We start from the raw sequence: 19,436 nt of genomic DNA, 5'->3' as shown, positions 1-19,436 counted from the left end.
TGAGCCTACTTTCTTTTTTAAACATTTCCTTTTCCTTTTTATAAAAATAAATTAAAATAAGAAAATAGTGGTTTGGGTAATGACCACACCCTTAGGGTAGTGGTTTTGGATGATGGATTAGAAGTGGTCAAGTGGGTGACATGACGCTGACGTGGAGGGTCACGGTGACCATAAGAGTCATGACCACACCCTATAGCCTTACTAGTGGATTTTTGTAATGTCATGTTGCCAAAAAGGAACTGGTTAGCAAAATGGGAATCGAGTTTAAGAGTGTTTTTTTTAACGGCAAATTTGGATCACTGACGGCCACTTGAGTATCATCGTGCCACAAGCGGCACCACCCGATCATATCCATCTCCACTAGGCATAATGCCTATACACCCAATAAATATGGGAAAAACCCCGCTTGTGAGAATCGAACATAGGACCTATTGGGCCCAAAGTCTTATCTCACCCCAAGATGCCACTAGGCTATAAAGCCATTTGCAAGTTTAAGAGTGTTGATGAGAATTATATTGACTCAAATTGGAGTGAAATATTGGTGGATGCTTATGCTCCAACCAGAGAGTCAAGGGTAAGACCCTTTTGAACTTTTGGCATATAAATACATTTTTGAAGAGGAAATTTTGTATCATGCACTCAAGATTGTTAGGGGGTCTAGTTAGGGAGCCTAGAGGGTGGCGGTGTACCCGCTTCATGTTGCTACCCTAGAAGCCTTTTGATACACCCCCAAAATGCTTGAAATCAAGGTGAAATTTTATACCTTTTTCATGTTTTTCACTTCTTTTGATATACTCTTACAAACCTCTCTCTTTTACTTTAGAAAAACAAAGTTTGAAACCTAATTTTGTTTTTTTTTTCCTTTAGTTTGATCTCCATCAAAAGCTTTTCATGAGTTTCAACTTCTTTGAGTCCTTTCATTCTTTTAAAAACTGGATATTAAATGGACACAGTATAAGCATCGACTTTAAATATAATTTCTAGTCTCTGATGTCAAAGTTCTGTTTTCTTTTTGTTAAATTAGAAGTATGTTGGTTTTTTACGATATTTGTCCCAAAACAAAAGGTGAATGGCCAATTTGTTTATTTTCTTGATCAAAATAGTCCTTTTGTTAGTTTCATTCCAAAAATGTTATTAGCAATGTTTCTTGTCTTTCATGTCAAAGTACCTGTTGTTTCAAATGTTTAAACTTACAACACGGATGCCTTTCTCGGTTTAAAAATATAATGGTATTTTACGCTCTTTTCTTTTTGTTCTTTGTTCAATTAATTCTAATTTTCTTTTGCTATTCTTTTTATTAAAATTGAAAACAAGATAACTGATAATTACAGGAAAAAGAATCAAGAGACAATGGAGTGTTAAAATGATTTGGTTTCAACCTATCTGTAGTTCTTAATACAACCCTAAAATTTTAACATAAATTCAAATAACATTGCTTTAAAAGGTTATATAAACTATAATCAGACACCAAAAACCGGTTTCAATAGTCATATGATCAAAATCTATCATGCAACTCCGTAAAACCATCAAAAATTCCCAAAAGCTAATAATGCATTAAAAAAAACACTAGAAAAACGAAGGCATGAACGTACACCATCTTCTACGAAAAGCAAGTGTCTGGCAATCTAGAGTTTACACCCAAATATGATTTTATTTTGATCTCAACCCCATCTTTTTCCAGTAACAAACAAAAAATACAGATCTTTTCCTCATTTACAGATTTTGCAATGTTAAAAGATATTACCAGAAATGCCTTGCAGAACGCGTCTAGAGGCTCCTGTAGTCTATCACAGTGACTTCATCTTCTGGAGCATCAAGGTCTTGATAGCTGCACACCATATCAATTTTAAAAAATTAGAATATTCTAAGCGAGTCTCGCTAAAACATAAACGGTTACAGTCAAGAGTCCTTGATGAAAAAATATATAGCTTTAAGTGAACATAAATGATATACACCACCACTAGATATTATTGGAGCCGGAACTTGCCTTCGTAAACGACGGGGGTCCTGTCTAAACGATGGAGGTAAAGCAATTATTGGAGCTGGACCACTAATCTGGGGCCCACTCCGCCCATTTCTACCACCACCTTCAAAAGGGGGCGGCCCACCCTGATCTCGGAGCATTCTCATTGCAACTTCGGGAGGAGCAGGGACAAACGGACCCAATGGCCTGCAAATTTATTATTGCACAAACATGTAAGAAATAAAAAATAACTAAAATAAGCAAGTCAAATTGGTCAAACATATCGATAAATAAAATATAGAGTAAAATGCCATTTTCGTCCCTGAGGCTTGGCCAGTTTCGTGACTTTCGTCCAAAGGTTTGTTTTTCCGCATCTGGACCCAAAAGGTTTGAAATCTTGCCATTTTCATTTCGGTCAAAGGTTTGTTTTCCGCATCTAGACCCAAAAGATTTGACATCTTACCATTTTCATCCGGCTTGTTAACTCCATCCATTTTTCTCCATTAAGTCAAGGGCATTTCTGTCTTTTTGTTAACTTATGTACAAATTCACTTTATGTACAAGCATTTAGCATAATGTACAAGTATTCAAATAACCGAATCGCCCTTTAAGTTAACAAAAAAAATGTAAATACCCATGAATTAACGGAGAAAATGGATGGAGTTAACAAGCCGGATGAAAATGGCAAAATTTCAAACCTTTTGGATCCAGATACGAAAAAACAAACCTTTGAACGAAGTGGCAAAACTGGCCAAATCTCAGGGACGAGAATGGCATTCTACTCTAATATATATATATATATATATATATATATATATATATATATATATATATATATATATCATGGTTGCAAAAGTCGCTAGGCGCTCCCTAGTCGGTCGGCCGGGGAGTTGAGAGTACTCAGCCTAGGCGGAGAGTACACGGGGAGTACTCGGACATGCCAAATTATAAAGAAATTAGTTTTCGGAAATTAAATATATGTCAAATAACATAAATTTACTAATATTTATAACAAAATACGTGAAATTGATATTCAATATGATAGTCATAGAAATTATGTTTTATTTTATTTTAAGTCAAAGTCGGCCCGAGTTGACCTACTAGATACGGTTTTGGCCTATGTTCACCGCATTTGATCGATTCCAAACAATTAGTCGGAGTTGAAGAAAGTCGCCTCGGCAACCTACCTTGTAGCGACTACTCGGGGAGTACTCGGCCTTGGAGACCTTGTTTTACAACCATGATATATATATATATATATATATATTTGTATTAATCTTTTATGATATTAAATGAGAGATTATTATAAAAATTATGTTCAAAAGACTAAATAAAAGAAGCTTTGTATCCATCCGACCAACTGTTTTTGACGCATTCTCCAACCAGCCTGGCCCGCCTATATTACCACATCAAAAATAAGTGGACTTACCCAGCACCAGGTACAGGCATCAACACTGGAGGGGGAGGAATGTCTGCGGGGAATGGTGTGTGAAGACTTTGACCACCAAAAGAGTCAAACATCTGGTCATCAGGATGTCCCTCACCACCACCATCATTCTCGGGATTCTCGCCCCTATCAAATCTTTCACCGTTATTGATTCTGCCATCATGTTCTCTCCGGTTATCTTTCAATCGGTTGGCAATACCAGGCCTATGCCTTTGGGGCCTATCCTTCTGTAAAACAAATTCAACTATTTTACCAACAATTTTAAACATAAGTTTGAAGCTGAAGCAACACGTCAAGAGTGTACGATATAACGAGGTATCATCAAATAACGATGCACGAATAATTACTGAGAGTAAGGTAAACCAAGAAACAGAAAGACTTCACATTTTTCCTGATTTTAGAAAACAGCTTCAAATTAGGCGCAAACTAGAAACCACCTTACATATGAATTACCAAATTTAGCAGGGTGCACGTTCAACCAGTAGCAAGTCAGTTTAGCAGATGTTTTAGCTTTGCTGATGTGTCATCTTATTTTTTTATTTTTATTTTCAATTTTGTGTATGCCACATGGCATCTGATGTGACATCTAAACAGCATCAAATTTGAATTTTAATTACTTATCAAACTTGTAAACTATGCAGTTAATGCGGTAAAATACCGTATATCGGTCAACGACATAGGTTATCGTGGTGGGATATCATATCGGTAATTTTAAAATCATGTAAAATTTATAAATATATCGATTTAACACTAACAATTCAGTATACTCTCCTACCATTAACAAATCAACCTTTTGCAACATGCAAAACACCAACAATTGTAGCAAGTAGAAACTGATTTTAAGACTTAAAAGTTAAAACACCAACCTTTAACAATAACAATTAACAATTAAGACTTAAAACACTAATAGTAGCAATAAGAATAACAACGAATGGTAGAACTATGAAGAAAGGTATTGATATCGGGAAAATCAATGATATATTGGTCAAATATGGCCGATAATATTGGTACGAATTTCTGACCGATATTTTACATGGGGAGCGATAACCGATATATCACCGACACCGATATTAACTGCATAGCTTGTAAATAAAGTTGCTATTTAAATTTGTAAACATAAGCTTTCATAAGTGGCATCTGACGAGGCAGTAGGCACATCGCATCAACCAGTGCCACACCAGCAATTTATCGGTTAAAATGAGAATGGTTGCAAAAATCAGTAACGAATTGCAGATGGTTCCTATTTTGAGTTTAACTTAATATCGTTCGCTAAAATAAACCAAGTGTAAAGTTAATTTCTATATCATGCAGTTTACCACTTCACAGTATTTTTATAGGAAAACATCAAACAGCACAAAAAAAACCATTATGATATAAAAGAGTGTAGCAGAAGTAAAAGTTTACCAATAATGACGTCTGCATAATAGGTATCCCACCAGGTGCATCTTCATCGCTACAAATTTTAAATATAATCAATAAACTATAAACAACATTTTCAAATAAAGAAAAAAAGGCGGTAATAAAACACCCTTACTTCATATAGTTTTGAAAATACAGATCTTCACGAACTTTAGAGGTTACTTCAATTGCAAGTTCAGGGTGTTTCAGCTTTAAATGTTTATGAACAAATTCAGCAGCATGAAATAGCTTCGTACATCCCTTAGCCCCACAACCGTATTTCCACCCGTATTTTTCATCCCGGATTTTTCTGACATACGGATCCAACGACTCAGCTGCTGCAGCATCTATCTTCTCCTTTGCAGTCATTATCTCCAACGGGTCTTGACCCTTCAATCGTTCTTGCCAACGTGTATCCAGTTTCTTTTCCCACTCGCTCCCGTTAATTTTCACGTCAGAATTTTTGGAGTCTGCTCTCACGTGACGGAAACCCTTAGGTTCGCTTTTTTCGGACAATCCGTAATAATCCAAACCGTGAACGCGGTACAGATATGTCAAAAGTGTATCCAGCAACTCAACACCTTCAAGACCTTTGACTGAGGTTGACCCGCGTATGATTACGACTGGACCACTAGACCCAGAATGCGACTTATCCCTGTGTGATCTTTCATTATCAGCCCTAGATAATATGTTATCTTCTATCCCTTTTTCAAAGTCAAGTTTTTTAACAAGGGCTTGTGCCTGTTCAACGTCGGCTTGAATCCGCCTGTGTTCAGAGCTGATCGGGTGGGCTTTCGGGGCTGCTGAAAAGGAGTCGGTTTCTTTTGAAATACGCCCGTGACGTCTTTTTTTACCGCCCAAATCTGACTCGTCTTCTGAAGCGGGATTACTTGTTCGCCCTGATTTGTTTGCGGATGAAGCAGTAACACCCGGTCCTCTGTTTCATGTTATAATAGGTTAAGTGGTTTATTATTATTTATTAGAATTAAGCCTGTAAATGAACCGAACGTTCATGAACTGTTCGTGAACTTGTTCAGCAAGAAATTCGTTTATGTTCGTTTACTTAATAAACGAACAAACATGAACACAATTTTTTGTTCATTTAATTACATGAACGAACATGAACACACGTTTAGTTAGTTCATTTATGTTCGTGAAGTTCATTTATGTTCGTTTAGGTTTTAAGCGAACAGGAACATGCCCAGTTTCTTAATAAACGAACATAAAAAAATGTGTTCGATTATATGTTCGTTTACAGGCCTAATTAGAATACAAGAGACGATGTAAAAGGGATAGCATGGCAACGTCTCTTACAAGTCTAATGACCCATTTTGCAAGTCATGCAAAAACTCCTTAGCCAGCTTTCGAGCCGCCTCATTTCTCCTGGTAAAGAAAAGGTTGAAGAATAAAATTATAAGAATCTTGCGAGCAATTACCAAAAACAATAACCGCGATACATAATGCAAGAAGACACACCTTTCAATAACCGCGAGCAGATTTGTAGGGTGATATTTATCTTTCAACCTACAGATATAAACAAGAATTAGAAAAAAAAAAAATACAATAACTACCTAAGTTTACAAGAAAGAGAAGGTGCACAGAATACCAGTCTTCGCCTTTATGAGCATCAAAATAAGCCCGTTTCTGAGTTGATATATACTCTGACTTGTATTCTTGATACCTGTGACGCAAAAGAACATCAATACTCGAAAATGTAAAGAATAAAAAAAAGGTATGACAAACTATTAGTACAGGTAAAACCCTTGATATATATATATACCTTTGTTCAGCTTCTGATGGCAGAACATCATCTTCAAGCTCCTGAATAAATTGCTTATAAGACATCAACCCTTCTCTGAAATGTCATAATGATGGATCAAAATCACATGAAAATAGTAACAATGCTCCCATTCGGGTCTAGTCAACAGACGACAGATCATCTTTGTCAAATACCATAATAATAAAACCATTGTGAAGGCCAACATAAGAAGAATCACATCCACAATAACTTGACAAAATACTGACCTGTGGTTATTGACCTGATCATTGTAACCTCCGCGAGCCGATTCCCAATCTACAAAAGCAGATAGATGCTTTAATGCTTATAAAACTTCACACAAAATAAAAACTTTACAAAAAAATAAATAAATAAAACATTCTGATATTAACTTGTGGGTGAACATGTTCAAATTAACAACTCCTTAAATGATAAGAGTAAATGGAAGATTATGTATCGAGGTAAATGAAGGGTGTGTTTAGGTTTGCTAATTCTAACTGCTTATTTAATTATCTGTAAGTGATAACTGATAAGCAATGTTGAGTATGCAATATGCATCATAGAAATTGTTTATTCGAAACTGCTTTATTCAAAAACTCAAGCAGATAAAGCAAATTTAATTTAAAAAATCCAAAAATTCCCCAAGTATCCATCAAAACAAGGACAAAATAAAAGATTACTAAACTGCTTTTATAACTATGAATTCATAAGAAACAATCAACACATTACTATTACACAGATGAACGCACGTCCAACAGTTTAACATTTTATAGAACAAATAAATATTAACAAAATAAAAGAATTCGGCTTATAAGTTGAGTAATTATAGAAGAACTACAGATATAGAAAACTGATGCTTACCAGACGGACCACCTTGGTACCCACGACCGCCGTACCTACCACGAGGCCTGTCATCGGGGAAGCCAGGCCTGCCACCCATATCACGATCATAACCACCAGGGTAATCATATCCAAACCTGTATCAACAATATCTGACATTATAAAAACAAACAAAACAATGTTGCTGCAATGATCTTTTTATCAAAAAGCTGGTGACTTGAAAAAAATATAACATGAATATTAGCTTTACCAGAAAAATAGTACACCCTAACTTACAAATGCATATATAACAACCTTCATATTGTTGATAACATTCACCAGCTAGGTTCTGCTACCCTTATTATAACAAAGATTGTCTCTAACTCTCTATTAATAAACCACACATACCACAGATTTAAAAGGGTACAGAAAGACTTTGAATGTCATCACTTCCGTCACATAAGGAAAACATAAATCATCTTGTGGACAGTAAAAATAGCTCTAATAGGTAGATGACTTGATGATGGATGACTTAATAATAAAAAAAACAGGGAATTTATCAAGGGTGCAGCTTTTTTTAGTATAATTTGTGTGTAATAGAAGTCTCAAGCCCCCACAAACATTTCTCATAGACCAACATTGCCCAAACTGGACACATGTGGCTTAGGTTTCTCCTAGACAAACTTCTCATGTTGATATTACATTAAACTTCCTTCAACAAGTATATGTGTATGATTTAACATCAGCATAACCAGCTTGATTGCAATATAAAATAAATACACATACACCTTACAATATTTAGATGTTTTTGTCCAAAAGAAAAAAAGAGTTCATCTTTTCAACAAATGCAAATTTTTTATAGTGTTTTCACATGATGTACATAAAACCACAAACTGTTGTCTGTCACAGATTATAAAATATCATCTCAAAACCTAGCACTTACACAATAAGCCTACTTAAGTACGAGTGAGGATCCTGATTTGGTAATCCATTTTAAAATCAGTTGCCAACTTACACTTTCAACTGTACCGATAGCAACTTAATAACTTGTTTCCAAAAAAACTATGCACCTACACTATAAAACAATTTGTTGGGCACCGAACATGTATGGAATTGCATGACCCCTAAAATGAAGAGAAAAATGGATCATTCTTTTAAACTGTATGATTCAAATACCCAGACTTAAAGCAGTATTACACCATTGTCATAACAAATGGTGGCTCATAAATACTTCTCTTTACAAAAATTGAATCACAACGCATTGGTCACACGAATAATGTACGATTGGGAGCATGTGACTGCATCAAATGTGTAATGCATGTGCAGAGTTATAAACCTCGAAATGCTAAGCAAGATGCAACATAAGGTACTTCACAATCGGTCTCTTAAGCAGTCTCTATAAAAACAAAGCTTAATTTCAATTCAGAGAGACAGACTGATAGAAATCATCATTTAACACCTCCTAAATGTAATTAATCTAGAGCTACTAAGACTGGTACATTCAAGTTTCATTCCACACTTTTAGACCCGCATTCAATCGAATCAAAAACTTAATATTACAGTATTACACCATCTGCTTTGATTCAGGCGAATAACCGTCTCCGGTCTCCCTGTTTCTAAACATTACCAGTGCCTCCTCTTTCAACTTCGAGTCTCCCCTTCAATTAATACTCCTCCCCTTCCAAATTATAAAAGCACTTTCCTATGTACTTAAATGATTAGACCAGGAAAGTGCTCCTGTAATTTAGAACGGATGGAGTAAAACGCTCTCTCAAAATCAATCATATAGAACAGATGGAATGCAACACTCACTCACTCACACTCAAGTATTTGGTCAAGTATTTGGTCAAGTATTTGGAATAGTAGAAGTAATACTCTCGCTCAAAATCAATTATATAGAGCTGGTGAATGAATACTCTCAGTCTCACACTCACTCATAATCTACTAACTCACAATCTTCCTGCATCTCTTTACAAAGGTAGCAGACCATTCAAACAATGCCATTATACTCCCCAATGGAAGCTCAAACCTGGAACAATCACTACTAACACAAACACAGTCAATTATAATGATATTCGATTAACAAATAAATAGAAACAAAGCAAATTCACAGGCACATTAACTAATAGCCTAGTTAATCAACTGGCTTACTAAAATTAGCTTCATATATGGTGAGATTTCAACACTGTACCTATAGTTTTCCATGAGATAGCGTAATACAGAAAATCAAAAAATAATAATATTAATGTTAATGAAAAGTGAAAACCGTTTACAAACCTTCTATCACCAGATCCGAAACCACCGCGAGGACTACCACGGCGACCGTCGTAACCACCGTCGTCCCTACGAGACCGCTTATACGGAGGAAACGGAGACGTCCTACGAGGAGGAGGAGAGTGTCCACCACGACGGTCACGATACGGAGGAGAATTAGGGCTAGCAGCACGGCGCTTGTAATCTCTGTGAGGTGGACCAGTAGGAGAACGATTACGATGTTCGTAGTAATCAGAACGACGATTAGGTGGACGATCAATGTCTCTGTCATCGTTTCTTCTCTCTCTGGAGTCACGGTCGTGGCGTCGCGAAGGAGGCGGTGGTGGTGGTGGAGATGCGTCTGGATGTTCGTTTGGAATGGAGTTATTGTTGTCTTCAACGTCGCCGGTGGCGGTGCCGGTGCCGTTAACGTCGCCGTCGTCTTTACGATCTAGGTTGCTGCCACCTTCTACGGCATCCACTGGCATGTTCATCACCTCAGCCATTGTTGTAGATGTGAAAATTGCAAACCCTAGAAGTGGTGGTTATTGTGTAAATGTGTACAACAAACAGGAGTTACGGGTTTATTTTATCGGAAACAACTTATTAAAAAAGTTAAGTTAATGGATTTAAACACCCCGGCTATTTCATTTGGCTGGCACTCTCAACTTTGACTTTGGCTTACACCACTCCTAACTTAACACTTGGGTTGCTGTGTCACCCCGTCGTTAAATAAACACTAACTGGGTTAGTTCTTTTTGCTGACGTGGCCAATATTTGCTGATGTGACATGCTGATGTGGCATGGTGACATGGCATTTGTTTATGAAGTAATGTTATCTTTATAACTCTAATAATACCACCAAACAACACCTACATCTCGATCTCCCTCTCCTTCTCGATGATGTCTGACCGGCACTACCCCGACCGACCACTCGCACCCCTCATCCTCTTCACCAAAAACCCACAAACAACCACTCCCCTATACCTAAACCACCCTCCTCCCCTTTCGGTCAATGAGACGACCGACCACCACCACCACTGTCTGGTGGTGGTGCGATGACGAAACGAAGAGAGAGAAGCAGAGATGAGTAACGGATAAGAGAGAGAGAACGAGGAAAGAGATCGACGGCGAAGACGCCGTTTTCCGGCAACGATCCGCCGACGGCAGCGGAGCCGCGGCGGCGGCGGCACGGGTATTCTGACCGACGAAGCATCACGGTAAAAACCCCTTCACCATTTTTTTGTTATTTCTGAGATTGTCGATGATGATGTTGATGAGTCGATGATGATGTTGATGATGGTCTCCACGGTGGTCGTCGACGGCACCGGTCAGACGAACCGGCGCCGACGATGGTGAAGGTGGACGTCGACGGCACCATTTTTCTGTTATTTCGGTTGTAACGAAAGCTCCACCACTGGGACATCGTTAGTCAACGATGATTGCTAGCCAGGTTAGTGAATTGGGGATCCAGACAGATTTGTTAGATGAATTGGAAATTGAGTGTAGAATGGTGGGGAGGGAGGAAGAAGATAAGATGAGGAATTGGGGATCATTGGTTTTCAGCAAGTTTATTAGATGAATTGGGAAAGTGCAGATTGGTTTATATATTTTTATTTTTTTTTATTTTCTTTTGTTTTATTTTTTTTAATGATGATCATGGGTAGTGTTCCACATCAGATCATGTATGACACGTCATATATGCCACATCAGCTTAAATTGACACGTAGGCTAATTTTACTAACCAGGTTAGTGATTATTTAACGAGGGGGTGCCATGACAAACAATGTGTCAAGTTGGAGTGGTGTAAGCCAAAGTCAAAGTTGAGAGTGCCAGCGACCAAATGGCAATAGTTGTGGGTGTTTAAATCCATTAACCCAAAAGTTAATAAGTCAAAATAATATTTCCAGCGATAAAAAGAACTTTTTGAAACAATCTTTTGTATAAGATGTAAAAATTATTTTGAAAAGCTACGAAAACTTGATTTTTTGAAACTCTTTTAACTTTTCATTAAATATTATTACCTTGTCCCACCTCATAAGCTCATCCAAACACTTTTTTAAAACAACTTATTGATTTTTCACACCTCATAAACTCATCTAAACATTTTTTTTAAAAACTCTTTTTGGATTAACTAATAAGTCAATAAGTCATTTTACCAAATTTTTCTTTTTGAGTTAAATAAGCAATCCTAAACACCCCCTTACAAGTCAGTTAACTTGTTAAATTTATAAACTGTATTTAGGGACTAGACATGTAAAAATCCGGTTTGGATAAAAAAATACAAAAAACCGGTATTAGTTTTTTTAAACTGGTTTTCACAAAATTCGGTTTGGGCCGACTCGGACCTATGGTTTGGAACCCGGTTCACCATCCCCCATCCAAAACAGGTTTTTCTATCGGTGCAAAAAAAATCAGTTTGAAAACCAAAAAAAATAGTTCCTCGCTGATCGTGTTTAACGGCATTATAGCCTTTTTTTGACCGCTAGACTCAAAGGGAGTTGTTTTTTGGCTTGTTTTCCACCCTAAAGCCATTCCCAAGTAGTATATAAATACATGAGGGTTGTTTTGGTTCAATTACCACCTTCTACTCTGTAAAATCTCAAAAAAGATCTCGAATTTTTCACCAATTCTAAAAACTCTCCACATATATCTCTCTATTTAAAACTCTAATTACATATTTACCCAATCTAAAAACTTAATTACATATTTCCCCATCCTTGTAGCAAAAATACCTAAATACCCTTCCAAACATTAAAAAAAACATATGACCTTTCAATCCCTATGATTCTGATGACCCCTCGACATACATCCTAGAAGATTACTGACAAGCAGTCGGCAAGAGAACTCTAGCAAAAACTAAGAAGATTGCATTCCGGCGATTCATCAACGAGAAGACTATCGTCCGACGATGCACCAGGGACATGAACCGACGTCCGATGACGCACCAGGGAGTAGGGACGAACCAACATCTGGCGACACACAAGGAACGATAACCGACAAGAACAACTATCGGGTGCATGTTAAGTGATAAACTCTCCTGCTCACTTTTACAACTTAGTTTTTACCACATTTTGTCAACTTTAATTTCATTTTTAAATATAGTCTAGCTTAGTCAAAAAGTCTGTTGATAGTTCCTGTATCTGCTTATCTTCTTTGATGATATATTGTAATCAATGTATGTTCATTATGTAAGCTTTTCAATTTCCACAAATATTGATCTCCTCTATGCCTTTTATAGTGCTTTTTTTCAAGGTAGGTTTGACTAGTTCCATTACAATATACATGTATAATAAGTTGTCACACCCTGATATTTCCATGTATTACCGGTGGGGAGTATCGTGACGTAGTTGATATCGTCATAGTCAAACAACACAGTTTAATGCACAACGTCGGAAGCAAAAGATAATTACATTACAAACCGATGAAGAGTAATATCATTTATTACAAAACGGTTGTAAGGGATCCACAGGCGGATCAAGATAAAAGAAACATTGTTCAACAGATTTATAGGCATCTAAGCTTGCAAGACTCTTTACTGATGCTAGGAGTGGCCAGCCTATTTCAATTAGTGCCTGCACTTAACCTTTTTGGGAAAATATGTCAGTTTTTACTAGTAAATACAATTAACCGACTCATTTTGAAAAGAGTTTAATAAAATTGATTTGAATGCACAAGGCATAAAATATCTTTTATAACTTGGGATAATTATTTATATATAAACTTGTAAAAGAATTAGATGTTTGTTATACGTTTAGTAGCCCGGGCTGAATACCGGGTTAAAGATTAATTGACACACAACATAATATAATCCCGTGGCGAGTTATTCTCGAACGACGGTTATATCTTTTTATATATGCGCCGGCAGGTGTATGCCTACACCCCGTGCTTAGGTCGTGGCCATTTCAATTAATGATGCCAAGGATATCCGAACATGGTCATTAACCCCCAAAGGCTTTAAGCAAACAAAAAAGTTTAAACGGGTCATCTCAATAAATTAACATTTATATGATTAAAAATTCAATGTCCGACCAAGCGGTATTTTATATACCGTACCTCAAGCCCGTATAAGAGAAAATAAGTTAAAAGTATTTACCTGAGCAAATTATTCAATTTATCTCAACCGTATTCAATAAGCAAATGCAGATAGCTTTTATTAGGCTCTTAAATCTGAAATGAAGGTTTTAATAACCTCTTAGATTCATAACGGGTCTTAATTAAGCCTAAACTTAGACCTGTTAGTTTTAAAGGAAGATACACGTTTCCAAACGCAAGATTAAGCGAAGACCAGATTAAATTGTGGTTTAGACCCGACAAGTTTGAAGACTTGTATAATATGGGCAAACTAAACGCATTCTGGATTTTGAGATAAAAATGATAAGGTTTGACCCGGTTTGGTTAGTTTATGCAAACTAGTTACATAAACTGCACCGAACGCGAAAAATGCATAACGGGTAAACAAAAGAGTCATGAACAGGTTTTCTAAGTTAATATGCCTTAAATATGTTGTGATATCAGTAGGATACCTTCCATTATGCCCAAAACGAATTTAAACTCAAATTAAGCCCCGTAGGGGTATTTTGGTCATTTTAAAGGTTATAAAAGAGATAAAACTAGAATTACGACCCGCCGCAATGCGGGGGGAATTCTTTAGTTATAACTAAGTCGATTTAGGACGTGCACGTTATGTTGAACCTGGCAAACGGGAAAAAAAATAGACACTGTAAAAACGTTCACTCACACACGTACGTTGCGTCGTGTTAACTCACAAAATTTAGAACGAAATATAAAAACGTTAAACCAAAGACGCACGTTGCGATGTGTTAAGTCACACAATTTAGAACGAAGCATAAAGAGAAAAATTTGCAGAAAATGAAAACTATAAAGGACCAAAGTTGAAAACAAAAAAAGTTGTGAGGATAGATTGCAAAAGATAAAAAAGTTTTGTGTTAAAAAGTAAAAAAACAAATAGTCTTAGGTTAAAAGTAATTTATGAAATACTTTTATGTGAAAAGTAAAAAAATCATTTTTTTTTCTAAAACCCCCAAAGCGAAGGTTACAACACATAAGTAAAAAAATGAAACTGGTTAAATCGCAAAAGATGGAAACTTTTGAATTAAAAGTGAAAAATCAAATTAATCAAAGGGGTTAAATTGTATAAGATGAAAACTTTTAAATTAGAAGTGAAAAATCAAATTAATTAAATGGGTTAAATTACCAAAGATTAAAACTTTAAACTCAAATTGTCAAAGATTAAAACTTTAGGGTTAAAAAGGAAACAAATATTACCAAAGATTAAAACTTTAAACTCAAATTGTCAAAAATTAAAACTTTAGGGTTAAAAAGGAAACAAATATTAAAACTTTAAACTTAACTTGCAAAGGATTGAAACTTTAGGGTTAAAAAGGAAAAATCCAATTTTTTTTTGAGATACTCCCAAAGCTAGTTGTACAAGTATCATATGCATAAAGTAGTTGGTTTTTAATAAGGTTTTAATATTAATCTGAGATTCAGGTCTGATATAATCAGTAAAAATACTTAATTTCATAAGTTATATCAGTAGGTATCAAGTCTTATATGATAAAAATAGTTTTAATACGTACTATGCGTTTAAAACGCGTAAAAAGTCGCTTTTAAGCGATTTTCGGGTTATATAAAAAAAGCTGATATTTTTATCATTCCAAAAGGCTTAAGATATTTTATTTATCATATAAAATCAGTAGCAAAAAGTTTGGTATCAAAATGTTATGTAAAACTCATTTTATTAGTTAAAAGGGTATAACCGACAATTACCGAATTAAAGCAAGAGCCCTATGTTATGCTCAACTTAAAAATAAATAAAAATCTTAAAAAATCCCAAAATATTATATTACATCAGTGGGTAAAAAGATTGGTGTCAAAATTTGGGTTTAGATAGGCTATATGCTAATAACGCCGTTTAATTAATAAAAAGCTTTCAATTTACGCTATTGAGCATAACTCCTAATCTAGACCTCAAACTGATGTCAAATTTTTAGGACAAGTTTATAAATCAGTAACAAAGGTTTTTTTTTCCTCTCATATTTTCAAAAATCTTGTTTTAAGGTCAAAAGGGCATAATGGTCAACATTTAAGCATATAACGGAAACACGCAAATGAATCGGATAAATTAGGAACCAAGTTGTATAATCACAGAGGGTTATACTAACATATAACCTGGTTCTAATGGAACTCTAAGGCATGTCTAAACTAAGCTAAATTGGGTCAGAACTGAAAGTCAAAGCAAAAGTCAACTTTTGCGACTTTCGATTGTGAACCGAGCCTAAACTTAGAATTGTCGGGTTGAACCTGTCTAAACATGTTCTTACATTAATTACCAAGTTATTTTAATGTTAAAACAGGTTCCATAACTCCTACTGTCACACCCCAACCGATGACGGAAACATCGGGATGAGACGAACAAATTGCTCAAAACAACATAACACTAAATGTGACAATATAAATTAAATCATTTTATTAAATTCTAAAGTAAGGTACATTGTCTCAAATAAATAAACATAAATTTAATCATTAACTAAAATGCTAAAATGGGTTTCTAAAGCCATCCTAGCTTGTTTCTTGATTCTTGAACATTCAACCTACAATATGTATTAAAATAAAATCAACAAAAGCATGTTGGCGAGTATACAAGTTTTCATACATAGCATAGTACGTGTTTAAAATGTTGCTCATATCCAAATGTGAAATACAATATCATGTTAACAGTATACTCGAAACGATGTTACTCTACGTGTCCAAACCAAAGTTTAACGCAATTAAAGTGCCTACCCAAAAGAGTATGGGTGGTTTTAACATAGATTAACCTAACAATACCCGTTAATATAACGGGAAGGGCGTTTCTCAACCTATAGCGCTACCATTGTTAGGGGAGGCTTGTACGAAGTTAATGAACACATAGTCATGAATGTTTACATTAGCATAACATGTCTAACATGATTAAAATGTATCACATAGAGTAAGGATAGAGTGTGCATAAAATGTTTGATGTGATTGTGATGTTTGATATAGAATACATATTGCACCCAAAAGTGGAAAATAGAAAATGGGTCATGTATACTCACAATGATTGCGTTGCGCTTTCTTGTAAGAAGGTACGAGTAAAGATGGAGAATCCAAGGGATACGTTTTTCCTAGATATTATCATAACACGATCAAATTGATATCTACACATTAGAGATAATTTCTAATATTTAGGGTTTTATAATCTAATTGTTTAGATGTTTAAGTTTAATGTAAAAAAATAAATAAATAAAATAAAATAAATCACCAATTATTTGTGTTGGAAATAAATTTAGGGGATTGTATTAGAACTCCATTAGATTATTTACTTATTATATGAACATCATTTTATCTAAAAATGTTTAAATATTTATATTTAACATAGAAAAACTTAAAAATAGATAAATAAATAAAAAATAGCCAAAATGGTGGTTGTTTAATCGATCAACATCTTCAATTTTAAAAACCACTCTATGTTGAACAGTTGTAGTGGAATCGAGTTTTTATACACAATACATCATCTTCTTTATTATAAAAAAAAATATAAACGTAACTTTTTGATTATAACTTATAAATTTTAATTGATTGAAGCATGTATAAAGTCTGAACCAAATGTGTGTCGACTAGAGTCTTGCACGAAACGAAGAAGAACAAGAAAGTTATACCGAATGATCGTTCCGTCGTGAACTCCGATGTGGTGAACTTCGAACTTTCGGGCGACGTCTTCAGGCTCCGACCTCCCGCGACTGGTTCTTCGGCAAAGCTCCGGTGACGTGAATAGGAGGCCTAGAGATGGTGGCAGCCGTCGTTTACTACGAGGTGGGTTAAAGGAAACTCCGTCATACTCCGGTGAAGGTGCAGACGGTTCAAGGAAGGTGTTTTCGAGTGATGTGGAGGGTGTCGAGAGTAGCTTGTGAGGGTAATCGGTGATGAGGGTCTCGGTTGCTGGTATCGAGATGTGTGGGTGTAAGGTTCAACCAACATGTCGTACTTATAGTAACATACAAGTCTCGAAAATTTGGAAGGAGGGTGGTGATTGATTGTACGCGGGTTAAGAACGACTCCAGGTTCATCACGGTTGATTATGGAAACCTCAATTACGAGAAGTCAGGGTCAATCAACGAGATTATGGAAACTTGGCAATGATCTTTGCTGTCAACGGTTGTGGCGGCAACTTTGTTTAAAAAGGAATGTAGCGCGAAACTAGGATCTAACTATCGAGAGAATGGGATTCACTAACAAAGCTGGTTGGTGGTGGAGTGGTATTAATGTTGTTGTTTAACGAGCGGGTAGACGCAGGTTCGAGCCCTGCCGTCCCCTTCTTTTTTTTTTTGAATTAATCCAACTTGTTTTTCTTTTAAACACAAATGGCCCCTGTACTTTATCTATCTGATAAATACACAAGTAGTCCCTGAGGTTTAAAATTTAAGATTGACAGTTTATACCCTTAACTTTAATATAGGTTAACTTCGTTAATAAGTTTTATTTACAATATTAGTTTTAATTTAGATTAAGGAATATTATTATTTTTGTTATTATTATTATTATAGCTTTTAAAATTATTCGTTTAACTAGACTAACTAGATTATAAAAGAATAAAACTTTTAATTGTAAAAATTTAGTTAATTTAATTAGTCAAATAAAATAAATAAATAACAATATAGATAATTACTTCTTTAATAATTGAATGAAGGGTTTAAATATTGAATAAATATATAAATAAATGATTAAAAATGGATAAATGATTTAAATAAAAGAAAATATAAATAAATAAATAATTTGATAAACGCGAAAAATTACGGAGTGTTACAGTCTCCCCTACTTTAGGAGATTTCGTCCTCGAAGTCTAAGAGGAATACTTTTGAAAAGATGATATCTAAAGATTCAAATGAGAGAATAGATAACAGTTGATCATAATGTTTGTTTAAGGAAAATTGTTTTCCTGAATGCAACATATGGCACCTTGTTTCACATAGAGTTTCACATAGTATAACATGAATAAAGTGACATGTATGATGAAAGCATAATAAATTTAATTTGTTCTCGAGAAAGTAACATTAATTGTTTTAGGTTGCGACAATAGTGCGAAATGTGTCTCCTAGCTAGAAATGAATGAAACGCTCAAACGTAAAACACATAATAATTGAGATAACATAAAAGAGATTTAACGTAAAATACGGATTGTCACGGAACGTAACATACGACAATTCCAAAGTGAATCAAAGTTCTTTTCGAATTAAGGAAACGTGTTTTGGCCTAATGGACAAATACTCTCATCGATGAGCGACTAACGATATTTGTCATTCCAATTACTACACGTCCTTAATCGATTGGGAAATCGAAACTTTGGCGAGAGCGAAAATCGAGGAGTGGGACTAGTTAAACAAGATGCGAGTTTCACCTCTAACTTGATAACATCGTACCTAATGTGGTTGGTACTTATCAAAAGATAAGGGTCCACTAGAGTATGAAATGGAAAACTCCCTTCAAGGTTTGGACATCACTCCTAACTTGAGGGTAGATTTCGTGCAAAAATAAAAGTATAGCTGAGTGAAAATCATCACTAAGTGTGGGAATCACCACTATCTTGATGAATCATTTCGATTGTGTTGTAAGAGTGTCTTCAAAGCCTCCACGTGTGTATTGTGTTAGCCTTAGGAAAGGCATGTATATTAAGAGTCCAAGAGAATAGATGGAAGCAAAGAAGATAGAATGGAAGTTGTTTTAAGCAACACATAGTG

General features: G+C 35.4%; 1 protein-coding gene across 3 annotated transcripts in view; it reads right to left on the bottom strand.

Annotated features, from left to right (window-relative positions):
• Window positions 1-1,533: 1,533 nt before the first annotated feature.
• The window catches only part of LOC110930902 (serrate RNA effector molecule), an 81,816-nt gene continuing 63,913 nt past the window's right edge, over window positions 1,534-19,436 (bottom strand). Inside the window, exons 1-12 of one of the 3 annotated variants that reach the window (XM_022174296.2) lie at window positions 9,682-10,255; window positions 7,447-7,562; window positions 6,834-6,882; window positions 6,589-6,663; window positions 6,415-6,489; window positions 6,285-6,332; window positions 6,123-6,191; window positions 4,945-5,745; window positions 4,815-4,863; window positions 3,393-3,637; window positions 1,988-2,170; window positions 1,534-1,828 (exon numbers count right to left, since the gene is read on the bottom strand). In XM_022174296.2, the coding sequence (XP_022029988.1) occupies window positions 1,768-1,828; window positions 1,988-2,170; window positions 3,393-3,637; window positions 4,815-4,863; window positions 4,945-5,745; window positions 6,123-6,191; window positions 6,285-6,332; window positions 6,415-6,489; window positions 6,589-6,663; window positions 6,834-6,882; window positions 7,447-7,562; window positions 9,682-10,163 (2,253 nt within the window). In that variant the 5' untranslated portion in view covers window positions 10,164-10,255 and the 3' untranslated portion in view covers window positions 1,534-1,767. Of the gene's footprint in view, window positions 1,829-1,987; window positions 2,171-3,392; window positions 3,638-4,814; window positions 4,864-4,944; window positions 5,746-6,122; window positions 6,192-6,284; window positions 6,333-6,414; window positions 6,490-6,588; window positions 6,664-6,833; window positions 6,883-7,446; window positions 7,563-9,681; window positions 10,256-19,436 lie in introns of those variants that run through there. The other 2 variants (XM_022174297.2, XM_035987771.1) reach the window with 2 other exon arrangements.

This window comes from Helianthus annuus, chromosome 3 (assembly GCF_002127325.2).
Source record: "Helianthus annuus cultivar XRQ/B chromosome 3, HanXRQr2.0-SUNRISE, whole genome shotgun sequence".
In the NCBI taxonomy this organism is placed as follows: domain Eukaryota; kingdom Viridiplantae; phylum Streptophyta; class Magnoliopsida; order Asterales; family Asteraceae; genus Helianthus; species Helianthus annuus.
The sequence above is the reverse complement of the archived record's forward strand: the minus strand, read 5'-3'. Positions and strand labels throughout refer to the sequence as shown.